At 47.9% G+C, this 19,083-nt stretch overlaps 1 protein-coding gene across 1 annotated transcript in view; it reads left to right on the top strand.

Annotated features, from left to right (window-relative positions):
- LOC146666968 (uncharacterized) overlaps positions 1–19,083 on the top strand; it is a 67,312-nt gene that overhangs the window by 30,121 nt on the left and 18,108 nt on the right. Inside the window, exons 5-6 of the mRNA XM_085411461.1 lie at positions 6,042–6,086; positions 7,194–7,316. Coding sequence (XP_085267587.1) covers positions 6,042–6,086; positions 7,194–7,316 — 168 coding nt within the window. The remainder of the gene's footprint in view (positions 1–6,041; positions 6,087–7,193; positions 7,317–19,083) is intronic.

Below are 19,083 nucleotides of genomic sequence, written 5' to 3'. Positions count from 1 at the left end.
GGAGTCAACTGTACTTTCATTTTCTCCCGATGACACAAAGAGCGACTGGAGAAGTGAAGAGGACTGCGAGCGACACAATGACTGAAACAGCGAACATGAAAGGGATTTATTCAGGGAAGAAATGAAAGAATAAACGAACGGCGCTCGTTAACACGCCGAGAGGAGACCCCTCCAATCTGCCAAGCTCACCACAGACTGTAAATAAATATGTCAGGTTGAGAGATGAAAGCTGCCTCATCCTCTCAGAGTCCTCTGAAGTGTGTTTTATCGAGCCTTTGAGAGCTGTAACCGTCTTTTTAGGGATTTAATGGATTCGTTAGATTTTAGCCTTTAGCGCTCCTTCAGGGAGCATCACTGTCAGTCTGCTGGAGCCTTACATGATGTTCACACAGCAAACACATCACAAATGATCCCAGAGATAATTATGAATGCATGTCCTGTGAACGCAGGCTGCAGGTCCACTCTGCTTCCACTCAGGAAACAAACACCAATCAAAAATCATTCAGCGTCAGGAAAAAATGTGGCTGCATTTTTTTTTGAAAAGTAAACTAATTTAGGAGAGTTATTTAATATTTGAAAAAAAAAGTAATATTTTACCGTATTTTCACGACCATAAGGCGCACTTATGTCAGGGTTCCTGGGTCGGTGACCCAGTATTTTCAGTTCACGTTCACTGTTTATCTTCTGCCTGTTCCACTTCCTGTTTTATTGTGTTAGCCTTGGTCCATGTGCATTATGTTCCGTCCTCTTCCCGTTTATCATTAGGTCATTATGTTCAGCTGTGTACTCACCAGGTTCTAATCTCTCATCACTCAGCCTGTGTATTTATGTCCCTCAGTTCAACCAGTCCAATGTCGTGTCATTGATGTTATTGTGATGTTGTCTCTCCGTCTGTATGTTCAGTTAGTCAGTCAGTGCTTCAGTCAGTCGTCCAGCCAGCCATTTTCTCCCTTTGTTCTGTTCATCCACTCCTTATAATAAATCGTCACCTACCTGCGAGTCCTGCGTTTGGGTTCCTTCTTCCTCGCCTCCACCCAACCGCTGACAGAATGACACGACCCGTGCCACGAAGACACGTTTGGAACCCAGCGGACTCGGACCTCTACGAGCGGCAGGAGGTAGCGCTCTCCTTGTGGGCGGAAAAGCTCAAGGAGAGACAGCGGCTCTTCGCGGAGCGAGAGCACGTCTTCGAGGGCACTCGCTTGGCTCTGGGCGGGCCTCGGAGACGCCGCGTTCCCCCACCTGCTGCCTCACCTGTACCGGAGCATTTGCCGTGGAGAGTGGACGTTCCACGCCGCGCTTCGGCCACTCCCTCTCTCGCCACTCCGCTCCTCGCTCCCACACCCGCCGCCTCATCCGCCGGACCTCCACCATCGCCGCGGCACAACGGCTACGCCTCCCACCTCGGCTCAACGGAGGCTACCGCGCCAGAGGCTCTGCTGTTTTCCCCGGCCGCTTCCGCTTCCCAGAGAAAGCGGCGCACACGCCGCCATAGAACGGACTACTTTCAGCCACTCCCGATGGTGAGCTCCAGTGACTGTTTTTCGCACTCACCATCTGATTATTCACTTAAAACGCACAATAAACCCATCTCTCATTCATGGGATGTTTCCCTCCTGGAGGATTCTGTGGACTGGGAAGATTTGTTCTGCTCTGCTCCTCCAAAGACTGTAAATAGTGGTGGCAGAAAAATCAGAACAATCTCCAATAAACCTGCCAGTAACACACACACCGTCACTATTTCCACACCCAGTATTCAGCCATTTCCCACCAGCACAGGGGCCCAGTCTACGCCCACACCAGTGCCAGCTCCCAGGAGGAGGGCAGCTGCGACCCGGTCTACCTCCACACCCGCTTCTGTTTCTCAGGTGGGGGTGACTGGTGTCCAGCCACCTTCCGTGCCCGTCCCAGCGCCCAGGTTGAGGGCAACCAGAGCCCAGCTTGACCTCCCTGGAGGCTTGGAGGAGCTAACTGGTCCACCTGCTACTTCACCACTTCATCCACCTCCTGACCCAGCCTTTCACGCCCTCGCACTATCCCTAGTTAGATTAGCTGAACTGTCCCCTGCCCAGGCACCAGCCTTACGAGCCCAAGCCGTAATTTTATCTCCGTCACTAGCTCAATCTGTAGCTCAGCCAGCAGCCACGCCTGCCTCTGTTCCTCCCTTAGCATCTCCACTCCAGTCAGTTCCCTCACCTGCTGTCCAGTCTCCTCCTGTCCTCCAGTCACCTCCTGTAGCTCAGTCCCCTCCTGTCCTCCAGTCACCTCCTGTAGCTCAGTCCCCTGTCCAGTCAGTCCAGTCGCCCCCTGTTTCCCAGTCGCCGGTCTACCATCCTGTTCAGTTCCCGGACCTGCAGCCACAGCACCCAGAGCCAGCTGTGAGCCTTCCTGCTTCTCAGCCAGGGGTTTCCGCACCCGCTGGCCCGGCCAAGGGTGAAGTGTGGGCGTTGATCGTATATACCGGGACAATCGCACATACCTGTATAAAAGAACAGGTATGTGCATTATGCAGGACATCGTTGTTTTAACAACCCTGAAAATGGCAAAGAGACACGCTTACGAAGCACAGTTTAAACTGAAGGCCATCAGCTACGCGGAGGAACATGGAAATCGAGCAGCAGTGAGAGAATTTAAGATTAACGAATCGATGGTTCGCAAATGGAGGAAGCTGGAAAACAAGCTCCGGCAGGTCAAGAAAACGCAGCTGAGTTTCCGCGGACATAAGGCGAGGTGGCCCGAGTTAGAGGAAAGACTCGAGCGGTGGATCATCGAGCAAAGAGCGAGCGGGAGAAGCGTTTCGACGGTCACCATTCGGCTAAAAGCAGTTTCACTAGCTGAAGAGATGAACATTGAACATTTCCGAGGAGGTCCGTCTTGGTGCTTTCGGTTCATGAAACGGTGCCATTTTTCCATCCGGACCAGGACTACGGTAGCGCAGCAACTTCCAGCGGATTATAAGGAAAAGCTGGCCATCTTCCGCTCCTACTGCAGCAAACACATCGCCGCCAAACACATCCAGCCCAGCCACATCACAAACATGGACGAGGTCCCGCTCACTTTTGACATCCCGGTGAGTCACACTGTGGAGAAGCAGGGGACCAGCACGGTAGCGATACGCACAACGGGGCACGAAAAGTCTTCTTTTACTGTTGTGCTTGGCTGCCATGCTAATGGACAGAAACTGCCGCCTATGGTGATTTTTAAGCGAAAGACTTTGCCTAAAGAGAAGTTTCCAGCAGAAATCATCATTAAGGCAAATGAAAAGGGCTGGATGGATGAGGAAATAATGAAAGAGTGGCTGAGGGAGGTGTATGTAAGGAGACCAGGTGGTTTTTTCCACGCATCACCATCGCTGTTGATCTGTGACTCTATGCGTGCCCATCTCACAGCCGATGTGAAAAAACTAGTGAATCAAATGAACTGTGAGCTTGCTGTCATTCCGGGAGGAGGCCTGACAAAGGAACTCCAACCGCTGGACATCGGTGTGAACCGCCCGTTCAAAGTAAGGCTGCGAGCGGCCTGGGAGCGATGGATGACCGGTGGAGACCACAGTTTCACTAAGAGTGGAAGGCAGCGCCGGGCGAGTTACGCCACAATTTGCCAATGGATTGTAGATGCTTGGGCTAACATGTCTGCTGGCACTGTTGTTCGAGCTTTCGCAAAAGCCGGCATCGTTTCCGAGGAGCCGCACGGCACGGAAAGTGACTCTGACGGTGAAGACAGTGAACCTGGCATGTTTGATGGAGATTTAGCGCAGCTGTTCAATTCAGACACAGAGGATGAGGACTTCGATGGGTTTGATTGATGATAAAAATGTGAGTACCAAACTTTGTTTTGCTCCTGCTTTATTTTTAAATACGCACACTTGTATGCTTGTGTGTTGTTGATGATGACGATTACCGGCAATAGAAATGTGAGTAAGGTACCGAATTCAGGTTTGCTCCCGCTTTATTTTTAAATACGCATACGGTACTTGTATGCGCCCTATGGTCCAGTGCGCCTTATGTGTGTGTTAAATACAGTAAGGGCACACATAACTGAGACTGCGCCTTTTAGCACAGTGCGCCTTATGGTCGTGAAAATACGGTAATCTAAAAATAAAAAAACTCTAATATTTCATGACATTCAGAAACATGTAAAAACAAATGTGAAGAAAAAACTGGATACTTTTCCAAGAAAAACCAAAATCTGGCGTGGAGTCACCCGTCGTCCTACAGCATCGCTCAGATTTCACTGATCGGGTTTGTGCTCACACGCCGCCAAACGCTCTGAAGGATGTTTCAGAACAATTAATAATAATAATGTTATAAACTTTTAAAATACAGTGGTCCCTCACTATAACGCGGTTCACCTTTTGTGGCCTAGCCCATTGTCAATCAATCTCGCGCCGTGTCTCCTGTGCAGTACAGAATGCGTTCAGCTTGTCAAGTTTACGTAAATCTTTCATCTCTACAGTGTGACTCTGAAGTGCTGCACTGCATGTTTGTAAGTTTTCTCCCAAGCAAACACAACACTGTCGACGAAACGCTTTGCACCGTCAGAGGCTCCTGCGGTAGGAAGATGCTAACCATCGCACAAACAGTTGGACTTCTGGACATGCTAAAACTTTTTTTGCTGCCTTTGTTTTATAAGAAAAATGCGCGCACGCACACGTCCTCCACCCACACACGCCCATATTTTGCTCCATTGCGGTTTATTTCACACCTCAAACATTTAGTAAACAGTTAAGCAAATACAAGTAAACTGCAGGTAGTAATAAATAAACCACTAACTCTTTTACGCTGCGTACACGGGTGATTTTGAACACGCAGCTGTTTCGTCCACGTAAACGGCGTTTCGAATCACCGAAAACTGAGACTTTTAAAACTCCTTTTTTTGCGTTTCCGTGTGGACGAGGAATGCAGAGTTGGTCACGCAGCGTCAAAGGTATGTGCCTTTTTCACGCCACGCTGTGGCCACGTTATTGTTTACAGGAGATGAATCGCAGAATGATAGAGACGAAATACTCTTAATCTGACTGTCTGCAGGTTTACACGCAGTTACTGTCCCTCCATTACAAAGGCAGAGGCTCACGGTGTGATTATTTTACATGTAGTTGTTTTTTCCTGTGTAATAATGTTCAACATTGCTGTCAATACATTTTTCAAAAATGCCTCTCTGTGGTTAAAAATATAAACAACTGTGGGATCCTGTTTGTCCGTGATTTAAACAGCCCAGCGCTGCTCCCGACGCAGGGAAGACCTGCAGGGAGACCTGCCTCAGCACCTGTGCAGGTGAAGCCAAAGGGCAGATTTGCTTCACCATATTTTCTTTGGCTTAGAATGAAGTTGGTTTGGAAACATATTCAGCGATGCTTCATCTCCTGCTTTGCGTTTGTGTGGGCGCCGTGCTAGCAGTGTCCAAGCGTTGTTTTTTATTTTTCCCCTTTTCTTACCCCCCCCCTTGCAATGGCTCTGTGCCCCCCCTTGGGGGCGGGCCCCACACTTTGGGAAGGTCTGTGCTAAAGGCAGAAGTTACCATATTTTTTGGATTATAAGGTGCATTAAGGAAACAAAACAGTCAGATAAGTCAAACTTTACTCATCTCATTCTTCTTGCTTTGTCTACTTCCGCACCATTGATTCGTTAATGATTCATTACTGTTGAATTCTTTGGCAGCTGATTTGATCTTTGGTTTCATTCGATAACACTGGACTTATTTTTCTACGAAGGTTTAAACTTTGAGAGCGTTTAAACAAGAGAGAAGAGTGTGAAAATGTTCATGCCTGTGTGGGAAAGTGCATAAAGTGTGTGGTGAGGGGTTTCACAGCCTTAAAACATCTATAATAATTGTAAAAAATAAAGTTGGCTACTTCGTGGATTTCACCTGTCGCTAGTTATTTTTAGAACGTAACTCCCGCGATAAACGAGGGAGCGCTGTATGTCAAAGCAGTAGAAATATTTTGTGCTGAGAACTCGGTGTAAAGATTCTTTCTGACGGGGATGTCAGAGCTAAAAGTTTTCTGTGAATGTTGATGAGTTTGTGTTGTTGTTGTTTGGCAGAGCGAGGAGGACGACACGAGGAGCGTCACAACGTCCTCCGTCATGGTGAGACACAAAGAGCCTTCGCTGTGTGTGTGTGTGTGTGTGTGTGTGTGTGTGTGTGTGTGTGTGTGTGTGTGTGTGTGTGTGTGAAAGAGCTGAAACAGACCCTCCCCCCAATGCCGTTCCCATGGTGATGTCCCATAATGACACAGCGCTGGCTGCTCATTGGCTGTGATGGCCTCCTGCTGCTGTCTGACTGGACCCAGCAGGAACTGTCCGCCTGTTACTGGGCTGTAAGTTTGCAGAGCGACAGTTTCGTTATTGATTCGTGTCCAGATCGCGGAGTCTGATCGATGTTTGTGGCTTCAGTTTGTTCAGGCTCCGGCTTGGATTAACCAGCGTCTGCTGCGACACCAGTTATACTTTACTGACCGAGGTAAAGTCCAGCCTCTCGTCAGTCCAACACGAGCTCCAAATCAGACCAAACCAGACTAAACTACTATCTGGTGTCCATGAGTGTACAGCTCTCGGTTGGTTTCTGAGTCTCAGCCCTTCGGACGCCTACGCCAAGCTGAGGGCAGGTTTCCTCTGCAGCTGACTGAAAACACGTCTCTGTGCTGGAAACAAGTTTTAAACGTGCACTGAGCTGGACGTGTTTTCTTCCTGCTGCATCAGGGTCGACTGCGAGCCGTTAGCCGTGTTGCTCGCCGCCACGGCGTGCCATCAAGCTGAAGGACGGCCTCCCTCTGTGCCCGCCCAGGCTGTGTAATTAACACGGAGCTATCAGGTAAACAGTGAGGACAGCCCGGCAGGCCTCTGATTAAAGGCCTGGGTGGTGCTTCGCAGCACCCTGCTGGCCAATAAACACCACTAATGGCGTCAGGATCCCCGCTCGCCCGCCGCCCAGCAGCCCCCGCCTTGGCTAGAGGACAACGAGGACGCCAGTTTATGACAGAAAATCAAGACACTAGAGGAAATGTTACAAAATCAGTTTTTAGCATCAAACTGAAAGTTTGGAAGAAAACACGTTCACCTCGCTCAACAGTTCCAAATGTCAGGGGGCGGAGACAGCCTGGGCTTCGTCGCTTCTTCATTGGTGTTCGGTTATAGTTTAAATACAGATGGAGGTCACCTTCCTCTCCTTTCCTCTCCCTCCCCTTCCTCCCCCAGTCTCTGTTCCACAGGGTTTCTCTGGATCCTCTGGAGAAGGAGTGGCTGAAGAGCTGTGCCGTGGGGAACGTGGCCACCCAGCGCCGGCTGCTCGCTCAGGAGCCCGGGCTCGTGCTAAAGAAGGTCCGCTTCAGACCTAGTGCTCCTGTGCGGTGCTCTGACGCAGAAGGTGTCATTTAGTGATCAGTAGCTGCTGGATTAAAGCCATCAGTGTTTGTTACACACACAGCGATGCTTGAATAGAGTCTGGTGCATTAGCTGGAGCGCGTGCAGTAGGACTTATAGGCGGAAATAGTGAGCACGCCGCTATTCTGATTCATCCTCTAAACACTTGAACTCTTTCCTTTTTCCTTTCCTCTTTTCTCACCTCGTCAGGATTTCATCACTGTAAGTAAAACACTTGCTTACCTGCTCACAGGTCATATTTTCATAGGATGACTGAATTATTTCTGTTTCACACGTGCAGCTCAAAGAGCTTCACGGAGGAGGATTAGAGAACAGAAAGGTCACACGGGCCGGTCTCCCATGGAAATATGTGCATTCACCAACCAGCTGGTGGGTGGTAGCTGGTGTCAGTGGGTGGAACCTGTCACAGAGAGGTTGACCATGCTGCACTGAAAGCCTGTTGCCCGTATCTGTATAGAAGATGCTGGCTTGTCTGCTCGAAGTATAGCATAGCATCTTTATTTATAAGGGTTAGGGGTGCTACAAATATAGAAGAAAGAGAAAACAGTTTAAATTCCATATAGAATATCTTAAAATTAAAAATAATGTAATTAATAAGAAACATATTAAGAGACATCAACAAGTCCTGCTGTGCTGAAAGCCAAGGTAAATAAATATGTTTTAAGACGTGATTTAAAAACAGATAAGGAAGGTCCTGTCTAACATGTAAAGGCAACTCATTCCACAGTTTTGGTGCTGCCACAGCAAACGCCCGATCCCCTCTGAGCTCACGATTAGTCCTGGGCACGCTCAGGAGGAGCTGGTCTGCCCACCTGAGGGGCCGGGAGGGTATGTGTGGATGAAGAGCTCAGAGAGGTACAGAGGGGCAGCATTGGACAGACATTTAAAAACAAATAAAAGCAGCTTAAAATGATCCTAAAATGCACGGGCAGCCAATGAAGTGAATATAAAACTGGGTGATGTGCTCGCATCTACGAGTGCCAGTCAAAAGACGTGCAGCAGCATTCTGAGCTAGCTGCAGTCGAAGAACAGAAGATCGACTCACCCCAAAATGAAGAGAATTACAGTTGCCTTCACAATAAGAACTGCACCTTCGGAAATGTTTTGGTTGCAGTGTAAAAACACAACCGTTTATGGTGGTGCAACACCGTCTTTGTGACTGATTTCATCTGGTGACAGCCAGCAACAGCAGCCACTGATCTGGTGACACGGTTTTCTCCAGCGACCGGAGGTTTCCAGAGAATCACCGACTGGTCTCTGTCTGACTGAGTTTTCTTTTACTACATCTCGCCAAAAACAAGTGAAAACCAACAATTAAACATCAAAACCTGCAGGTCCTCTGATGCCCAGCAGAGGCAGCAGTGAGTCCTCACAGGCAGCTTCCTGCTAAGCTTCGCCTCAGCTCATTGGAGACCATGAACTGACCTCTGGACCCAAACTTTCAAAGCTCCCAGTCTGCCTCCTAACTTTGTTGTGTTGTTTTGGACAGGAACCGCCTTTAATCTGAGGCTCTCTACTGGAAGCAGGAAGTAGGTGTGGCTTTACTTTTGCAGACAGTAATAATTGGTTCATTTAATAATAAGTGTTCCTCTGGTTCCATGCTGCAGCCTGCCGCTCCACCTGAGCTCTGCCGTCACCACGCTGTCAGCAAACGTCGATAAATGGCTTCAGAGCCGGACGCTTTCACAAAATAATTGGCTTAAGGAAATTAAATGTTCAAAGAGCAACAAAGACGTTAGTAATCTGCTTATTGAAAAGAAAGAAAGGGGAGTGCAGCTGAATGAATGGAGGGGGGGTAATGATCCTATTAGTTTGGATAAGAAGCTGCTGAGAGTCAGGCAGCAGGTGAGGACGAGGATCAGATAAACAGAAGACTGAGGACGGAGGCTTCATGGTTACTGTCTGGACCGTCCTGAGTAAACTACGCTGACGTGTGAGAAGAGCTGTAATCATTTTCATGAATAAAGCTGAGCTTATAACAGCTTCACTTAAGCTAACCGAGGAGTCACACTGTAGATTTTTACACAGAAAAAATGATTTTGTTCAATGAAACCTGATCCATGAAGTGTTTAACATACACTGTGGTTATATTCACACTTACATCAATTCTCTTTATGCAGGCGAAACACGTTTGTACCTACAAACTCTTTAATTCTAGTACAAAATGTTTTATAGCAGACTGCCTGCATTCACAAGGTCAGGTAAAAAGCTCTGAACGGTGGAGAAAATGCTCCAAAATAAATAAAAATTCATATAAACGCACAAATGATAACAAAATGAAGCTAGCATGTGGAACCACGGGTAAAACATCCATCCAGCACAGAGGCTTGGGTGGGACCAACATACGTGGATTTAGGCCCAGAGACCGGTCAGCGACCACATGGTAACCTCCAGTTGCTAGGGAAAAATGTGCCCTGGGGAGTGGTTGCTGCAGAACACCTACCTGTTATTGCACCCACTTGTAGGTTGCATGAATTGTCATTTTTGTTTTTGAGCTGTGCTGTGCTGAAAATAGAAAAAGTGTAATGCAAACTGAAACACAGAAGGTTCACCTTTAAAATAAAACTTTACCGTCTCACCACCAAAACCAGGAGTGAAGGGAGGACAGGACAAAGGCACGCTGTGCAGCCAGAGATTAATAATAACTAATGATTAAATGCAGAGAGGTGTGTAAACACAAAGTGACTGACAGGTTTTATTGGCTTTATCTGAATTAAGAAGCAGAAAGTTAGCGGCCATCCAGGTCTTTATGTCTTTAAGACATTCCTGCAGTTTAACTCATTGGTGTGTGTTATCTGGCTTCATGGACAGATAGAGCTGGGTGTCATCTGCATAGCAGTGTAAATGTATGCTATGTCTTCTAATGATGCTGCCTAAGGGAAGCATTTTAATTTTTCATATTTATTTCCTATCTTATTCATAGCCTTTTCCTTTTTTGTTTTCTTTAGGTCACGAGCAGTTGTCCAAGCATTTCACTACATATCGTACTGTGTATGACTGTGTACGTGACAAATAAAATTTGAATTTGAATTTGAATTTGAAGCATGTATAGTGTAAACAGAATTGGTCCTAGCACTGAACCCTGTGGAACTCCATAATTAACCTCAGTGTGTGAAGAGGACTCTCCATTTACATGCACAAACTGGAGTCTATTAGATAGATATGATACAAACCACTGCAGTGCAGTAATAAATATAGCAGCACTTCGACTCTTGAATGAGTGAAAGGTCATGACCAATAAATCAATCGACGGGATGTGTTTGTTCCACGTTAGTTTGGACAGTAGTTTAGCAGCCAGCAGCTTTTGTCCCTCCTGTTTTCAGTCCTGCTCTCAGGCTGTTTCACTGTGAATTCATCGGCTTCTGTGTTCTGACTCTTTCCGGCTGCCGCTGACGGCCTCCTGTGATGCAAACCTGCCGTACATGAAGGGGGTGAGTTTGGCTTCGTTAACATGAATCATCTGAACACAACAGAACACCTCTGCCTTCTGCCTCAATTAGCTGAGCGCCCATATCACAGAGAGCAGCTCCCTCACCTCCTGTCTCCCGTCACCACGGCGAGTTTAAACAAGTCGGACGTTCACGCGAGCAGAGGGCGGCGTTAATGTAAAATTCAGTTCATATAAACTGGCCTCACTCAGACGTCCTGTGTGTTTGTTTGAAACACCTGCAGAAATGCAGCACTGCGCTGCGAGCCGTGCAGCCCTCTCTTCAAAGAGGCTGACAGCTCTGACAGCCTGCCATCAGGTTAATCACAGCAACATGGACGGATTACCGAACACGGCGTGCACAGAGACGCCGAACCACCGCACAGAGACTAAACCCTGCCGAAAGCTAAGAAGCACAAATACAAAGAAACGCAAAACAACGACAAAGAGACAGAAACGGACACAAATATGGAAAAAAAAAATTAAAAGTCAGAGATTTTATCAAACTGATAAAATGAAGAAACGCAGCAACAACACGGCCTTATCGCATGTGCGTCTTCCTGTCTGTGGTCAGCTCGTTGAGCTGTTTTGTGTCTCGGGGTCTGGAGATTTCGGGGGGCTCAAACACGCCGGCGCCGACTGGCCTTCCGCTGCGCGCCATCGGGATGGCGGGTCCACGCTCATTAGGCCTGCGTGCGATTGGAGCGGCCCAGCAGCCAGACAGCGGGCGTGTGTAATGATATTGTAATTACATGGTAATTAATATCTGAGCAGACAGCGAGCCTGAAGGGAGGCGGCTCGGCTCCCAGCAGATGGGAGGGACTGATAATTTCTCCACAGCCATTCGCCGGAGCCTCTGTACTTTTATTTGGTGGCGGTTTGATTTCACGGTGCTGAGCGGAGGATCTCGGGAACGGCGAGATTGTCCTTGTTTGTGAGCGGCGCTCCTGCATCGATCTGTGGTTTCCTTTCTTCTCCTGCAGCTCTTTGAGACCCCGTCCCAGCATATGTTCCTCATATTCATTGTTAAGTCAAAGTGTGACTCCACAGCCAATAAAGAGCCGGCTTTTCAGAGCGCCACATATGGCAGAGCTGTTGCAGGCTGTCTTTGAAAACTCTACACAAGCAGAATTTCACACAGCTCTAAGCTGCCTATTCAAGAGCTCCGGCAAAGGGACCCCTCCATATGGCCTCGCCTAATGTGCCCCCCCTTCCATTAGCTGCACAGACCTCCCCGTGCAGAAATAACAACATTAATGGCGTAGCCCTCTCGCCACTTGACAGCGTTGCTCTCCTTTTCATGCCTCGCTTGATCAAAACGGAAGGAGTGAAGCTGACGCCTTTCTGATGTGCTTTTTGCCTGCTGCTTCCAGGCGAGCGGCGCTAACTCATCCCGCGCGTCCCTCCTCCACCTCCAAAGGGCCGACAGATGCTCGGCACACCGAGCCCGACTGTTGGCAGGCAGTCGGCGGTTTGTGCCGGGTCACTGTCGGCGCTACCCCCGGATCTGTGCGAGGACAACGGCTGTGAGCGTCTCTCGGAGGCCCGAGTGTCCCGCTGAGGCGGACAGGTGTCTGTCATGTTTGCAAATGTGTAACATGGAGCTTTTGTGGCTCGTTGAGTTGGCCCGTGTTCTAGTTGGCTCGTTAACCATTTAAAGGAACAGAAAATCCCTGCACTGTGCACGATCCAGAGATCCTGCATTCAGACAGCCTGCAGGTCTCTCAGTCTGCTGGTGTTTGTGAGAATGTGTCCTTGCTTCTGTAGTAGACTCTAAATCAAAGATGTCAGAAAAAACTCATTCAAACTAACAGATTCTGGACTCTAATTCAAGCTGATCGTTATTCAGATGCATCAGTGCTTTCTACTTGTCCGGATCAGTTTGACTCTTTCAGCCTATGGCTCGTCAGAGCATTGCCGTAAATGCAGAATAATCTGCTCTGAGAAGAAAAGCATTCGATGTTTGAGTTTGGAAAAGTAAGTTTTGCCTCTGATTGACTCGAGGAAATGAATAAATGTGTCCTCTGCAGTCTTGAACACCTGCCTGTGTGAGGCTGAGGTGGAGGCACGAACAATCTGGTCGAGTGTTGGAAGAGGCCGGCGGGTGAGGCCGGCTTCAGTTAGCACCTTTTAATGAAAACTCTGGGCTTAGTGGTCAGTCTGCACCTCGCCGCCAACACGGGCACGCTGCCAAAATAAACCTCCATGAAGCATCCTGTGGACATTGACAGGTTTTTCCCCTCCTGTTCCTGTGATGGCGGCGCCCCGCTCGGTTTTCACGCTCACGGTTGTTGGCTGAATGAGGAACATCAGTGCGGCATAATTAAATGGGCGGAAAACAGCAGAAAACGATGTTCAGGCTGTTTAATCCAGTTTAGAGCAGCACCACGAGGGAAGGGGTCCAAATAACAGGACCAGGAGGAGGGGCTTCTGATGAAGCAGTGTGAGGAGGAAACGCAGCATCTTACCAAGGACTCGCATCAGGACGACTTTAACATCCATCAGAATGAGTCATGAATCAAATGTTTGCTGTATTAAAGCAAAACGAGCTTCGATCCTCCCTCCGGATGCACGGAGGACTGATGAGTTGTGTGGGATTATATATCCACAGACATCAAAAACCACTGCAAGTAGTTAAAGAAGGGCAAGAAACTCCATTTAAAAAAAAAAAACAGAAAATGACCATGATTCCTCCTACAGTCACTTTAATATTAGGATTACAGTCTGATATTTGAAACAAGCCCTTCATTCTCCCACTAAGTTTAACGTTTTCTGTTTTCTCCTCTTCCACTCACTCGGACACACAGTTTGTAAGTCCATCTTTGTGTCTCTGTGTGCAGTGTTTGTGCCGTAGTGTTAGCACAGCTGCCAATGAGAACTTTACACACAAAGAAAAATAATATACTCTGAAAAGTGGATCTGCTGCTTTCAGCTCCACATTATTATTCCTGGACTTCACCAGAGTAGTTTTCCATGATTCACGATTCAAAATAATATCTGACAACACTGGGCCTCAGTGCAGCCCCTCAGTGCACCCTCTCTCTGAAACTAGCTGTTTAGCTTCTCCCCTTCAACCAGCTATCTTAGGATTAGCTAGGTTCCGAAGCCTGCTGAGGGGCAGCACCCAGTGCTTAAAAATAGAACTAAACATTGTAAACTTAAAAATGTGGAGAAGAAGAGTCAGTCCACTTTGATGGTTATTGTAGAGCTCTTATTGTCTTCTTCCCAGAGTATCAGATACTGCTGTTCTGTCAAAGGTCATCATGAGCAAGTTCAGACATGTGCAGGAAGTCTTTCTTTCTGATGGACTGGTGTACCCACTCCCATACCGGAAAAGATGGATGGAAGGACGGACAGACTGACGGATGGATGGATGGTTGAATGGTTAGACGGATGGATGGATGAATGGTTGAATGGATAGACAGATGGGCGGATGGATGGATGGATGGATAGATGGTTGAATGGATGGATGGATGGATGGATGGATGGATGGATGGATGGATGGATGGATGGATGGATAGATGGTTGAATGGATAGATGGATGGATGGATGAATGGTTGAATGGATAGACGGATGGATGAATGGTTGAATGGATAGACGGATGGATGGATAGATGGTTGAATGGATGGATGGATGGATGGATGGATGGATGGATGGATGGATGGATGGATGGATAGATGGTTGAATGGATGGTTGAATGGATGGATGGATGGATGGATGGTTGAATGGATAGATGGATGGATGGATGGATGGATGGATGAATGGTTGAATGGATAGACAGATGAATGGATGAATGTTTGAATGGATGGATGGATGGATGGATGGATGGATGAATGGACGGATGGATGGATGGATGGTTGAATGGATAGACAGACGGATGGATGGATGGATGAATGGTTGAATGGATAGACAGATGGATGGATGGATGGATGGATGGATGGATGGATGGATGGATGGATGGACGGACGGACGAACGGACGGGTGGATGGATGAATGGTTGAATGGATAGACAGATGAATGGATGGATGGATGAATGGTTGAATGGATAGACGGATGGATAGACGGATGGATGGATGGTTGGATGGATAGGCGGATGAATGGTTGAATGGATAGACAGATGGATGGATGGATGAATGGTTGAATGGATAGACAGATGGATGGATGGATGGATTGATGGATGGTTGAATGGATAGACGGATGGATGGATGGTTGAATGGATAGACGGATGGATGGATGGATGGAGAGACTGATGGATGGACGGATGGATGGAGAGACTGATGGATGGACGGATGGATGGAGAGACTGATGGATGGATGAATGGTTGAATGGATATGCCTGTGAAGGTTCTCAGTCATCCAGGTCATCGTAGTCAAAGGAGCTTGCAAAGAAAAGCGTCTGGACTTCTTTAAGTTACTTGAAGACGTTTCACCTCTCATCCGAGAAGCTTCTTCAGTTCTAAGGTCAAATGGTGGAGAGTCCAGAGATTGAATGGATAGACAGATGGGCGGATGGACGGATGAATGGATGGATGGTTGAATGGATAGACAGATGGGCGGATGGACGGATGAATGGATAGATGGATGGATGGTTGAATGGATAGACAGATGGATGGATGAATGGTTGAATGGATAGACAGATGGGCGGATGGACGGATGAATGGATAGATGGATGGTTGAATGGATAGACAGATGGATGGATGGATGGTTGAATGGATAGACGGATGGATGGATGGATGGATGGATGGATGGATGGATGGATGGATGAATGGTTGAATGGATAGACAGATGGGCGGATGGACGGATGAATGGATGGATGGTTGAATGGATAGACAGATGGGCGGATGGACAGATGAATGGATAGATGGATGGATGGTTGAATGGATAGACAGATGGATGGATGGTTGAATGGATAGACAGATGGATGGATGGATGGATGAATGGTTGAATGGATAGACAGATGGGCAGATGGACGGATGAATGGATGGATGGTGGGCTGACAGACACACGGACAGATGGATAGACGGAAAAAAGATGACTTCACTCTGATTTCCTGCTGCAGACTTCACAGCTCTGTAAAACTGCACCAGTGTTGCTGCAGCTGTGACGGTGACGGATTTTTGACCCTGTGGGAGGGGAACATGTCAGCTTATCTGAGCAGGATGAAACCATCACACACAGTCAGAGTTAATGTGAGCTCGCTCACTGAGCAGATTTAAATACAAATGTTTCTAAATGTTTGTCCCTCGCTGTGAATGCACTTGTATCCTCGTGTCCTTCACACAGGCCGCTTATTCAGATTGATTAGATCACATTAAGAAACACAATTAGCGGCATGTTCTAATACAACACACAATGGTGATGGGATAACCGTCCTTGAATGTGGCTCTTTAGCAGAGAGTTAAGTCCTGTTGGGTTAAATTAAAGCTCACATTATCTCACAGCAGTTTGTGTGTCTGCGTGCAGCTCACAGCCAAATCTGTTTAAACTAATTAACCATGAATTCACTTCAAAGCAGGACTTTCTGCTCTCAGTCTGAGGTTTCTACCAATGTCCTCAGCAGATATCCACACGTCCCCTCTGTGGGTGAGGACCAGAGGCGGAGGCAGACATTTGATACACCCGGGGCCTAGCCCTAAAGGGTAGTATGCATGTGGGATTGGGGGGGCTTAATTAAAAAACTATTTTTTAAATTCAGCAGCAAGGCAGAACAAAATCAGGGCTGTATCAAGACATGAGGACCAAACCCCAATTCAACCAGACCCAGAACTGATCCAGAACTAAACAGGACTACAACAGTTCAAAATCAGGACTACTTAGAACTTAATCAAGACAGAACCAGAATCAGAACTAGATGATAGTAGCAGTAAAAATCATCATAGACCTGCACTACACTTATTTTTTAATTCTACCAAAGTCCACTGTTTAGATTCAGAAACATTTATATAATTATTTAGCCTTGTTGTGCAAACAAGCTGCAGAACTTAATAAATATAGAATTTGAAAAATAACAAACCTAAAAAGAAACACGAGGTACGAGATACATGAGGACCTGTGATACGCTGATACTTCTGGTAAACAACCATTTGACTGACATGTGTGTCTCACCTGCTCTTGTTCATCTGTTCTGTCCTCATTCTCCATCTCCCTCTCTGCTCCTCTCTCTCCCTCTCTGCTCCTCTCTCTCTCTCTGTTCCTCTCCCTCTCTGTTCCTCTCCCTCTCTGCTCCTCTCTCTCTCTCTGTTCCTCTCTCTCTCTCTCTGTTCCTCTCCCTCTCTGTTCCTCTCCCTCTCTGTTCCTCTCTCTCTCTCTGTTCCTCTCTCTCTCTGTTCCTCTCTCTCTCTGTTCCTCTCCCTCTCTGTTCCTCTCTCTCTCTCTCTCTGTTCCTCTCTCTCTCTCTGTTCCTCTCCCTCTCTGTTCCTCTCTCTCTCTCTCTCTGTTCCTCTCCCTCTCTGCTCCTCTCTCCCTCTCTGTTCCTCTCCCTCTCTGTTCCTCTCCCTCTCTGCTCCTCTCTCTCTCTCTCTCTCTGTTCCTCTCCCTCTCTGTTCCTCTCCCTCTCTGTTCCTCTCTCTCTCTGTTCCTCTCCCTCTCTGCTCCTCTCTCCCTCTCTGTTCCTCTCCCTCTCTGCTCCTCTCTCCCTCTCTGTTCCTCTCTCTCTCTCTTCCTCTCTCTCCCTCTCTGTTCCTCTCCCTCTCTGTTCCTCTCTCTCTCTCTGCTCCTCTCTCTCTCTCTCTCTGTTCCTCTCCCTCTCTGTTCCTCTCCCTCTCTGTTCCTCTCCCTCTCTGTTCCTCTCTCTCTCTGCTCCTCTCTCTCTCTCTCTCTGTTCCTCTCCCTCTCTGTTCCTCTCTCTCTCTCTGCTCCTCTCTCTCTCCCTCTCTGTTCCTCTCCCTCTCTGCTCCTCTCTCTCTCTCTCTCTCTGTTCCTCTCCCTCTCTGTTCCTCTCTCTCTCTCTGCTCCTCTCTCTCTCCCTCTCTGTTCCTCTCCCTCTCTGTTCCTCTCTCTCTCTGTTCCTCTCCCTCTCTGCTCCTCTCTCCCTCTCTGTTCCTCTCCCTCTCTGTTCCTCTCTCTCTCTCTGTTCCTCTCTCTCCCTCTCTGTTCCTCTCTCTCCCTCTCTGTTCCTCTCTCTCTCTGTTCCTCTCCCTCTCTGCTCCTCTCTCCCTCTCTGTTCCTCTCTCTCTCTGCTCCTCTCTCTCTCTCTCTCTGTTCCTCTCCCTCTCTGTTCCTCTCTCTCTCTGTTCCTCTCTCTCTCTGTTCCTCTCTCTCTCTGTTCCTCTCTCTCCCTCTCTGTTCCTCTCTCTCTCTGTTCCTCTCCCTCTCTGTTCCTCTCTCTCCCTCTCTGTTCCTCTCTCTCCCTCTCTGTTCCTCTCCCTCTCTGCTCCTCTCTCTCTCTCTCTCTGTTCCTCTCCCTCTCTGTTCCTCTCCCTCTCTGTTCCTCTCTCTCTCTGTTCCTCTCTCTCTCTGTTCCTCTCTCTCTCTCTGTTCCTCTCTCTCTCTGTTCCTCTCTCTCTCTGTTCCTCTCTCTCTCTGTTCCTCTCTCTCTCTCTGTTCCTCTCTCTCTCTGTTCCTCTCTCTCTCTGTTCCTCTCTCTCTCTCTGTTCCTCTCTCTCTCTGTTCCTCTCTCTCCCTCTCTGTTCCTCTCTCTCTCTGTTCCTCTCCCTCTCTGTTCCTCTCTCTCCCTCTCTGTTCCTCTCCCTCTCTGTTCCTCTCTCTCTCTGTTCCTCTCTCTCTCTGTTCCTCTCTCTCTCTGTTCCTCTCTCTCTCTCTGTTCCTCTCTCTCTCTGTTCCTCTCTCTCCCTCTCTGCTCCTCTCTCTCTCTCTCTCTGTTCCTCTCTCTCTCTGTTCCTCTCTCTCCCTCTCTGTTCCTCTCTCTCTCTGTTCCTCTCTCTCTCTGTTCCTCTCTCTCCCTCTCTGTTCCTCTCTCTCTCTGTTCCTCTCTCTCTCTGTTCCTCTCTCTCTCTCTGTTCCTCTCCCTCTCTGTTCCTCTCTCTCTCTGCTCCTCTCTCTCTCTCTGTTCCTCTCCCTCTCTGTTCCTCTCTCTCTCTGTTCCTCTCTCCCTCTCTGTTCCTCTCCCTCTCTGTTCCTCTCTCTCTCTGTTCCTCTCTCTCTCTGTTCCTCTCTCTCTCTGTTCCTCTCTCTCCCTCTCTGCTCCTCTCTCTCCCTCTTTGTGCTGACAATCATCAAATATACAGTTGAAACCAGATATTTACCCTTCAGATCAAAACACTTTTTTAATTGTAACATCAAATCAGACTAAATGTTTATTTTTTAGATAAATATAAAA

The sequence above is a fragment of the Rhamphochromis longiceps genome, linkage group LG7 (genome assembly GCF_057381845.1).
Source record: "Rhamphochromis longiceps isolate RC_006_pf linkage group LG7, R_longiceps_female_GT1.1, whole genome shotgun sequence".
NCBI classification, from domain to species: Eukaryota; Metazoa; Chordata; class Actinopteri; order Cichliformes; family Cichlidae; genus Rhamphochromis; species Rhamphochromis longiceps.
Note: the sequence above shows the minus strand (reverse complement) of the source record. Positions and strands in the feature narration are given on the sequence as shown.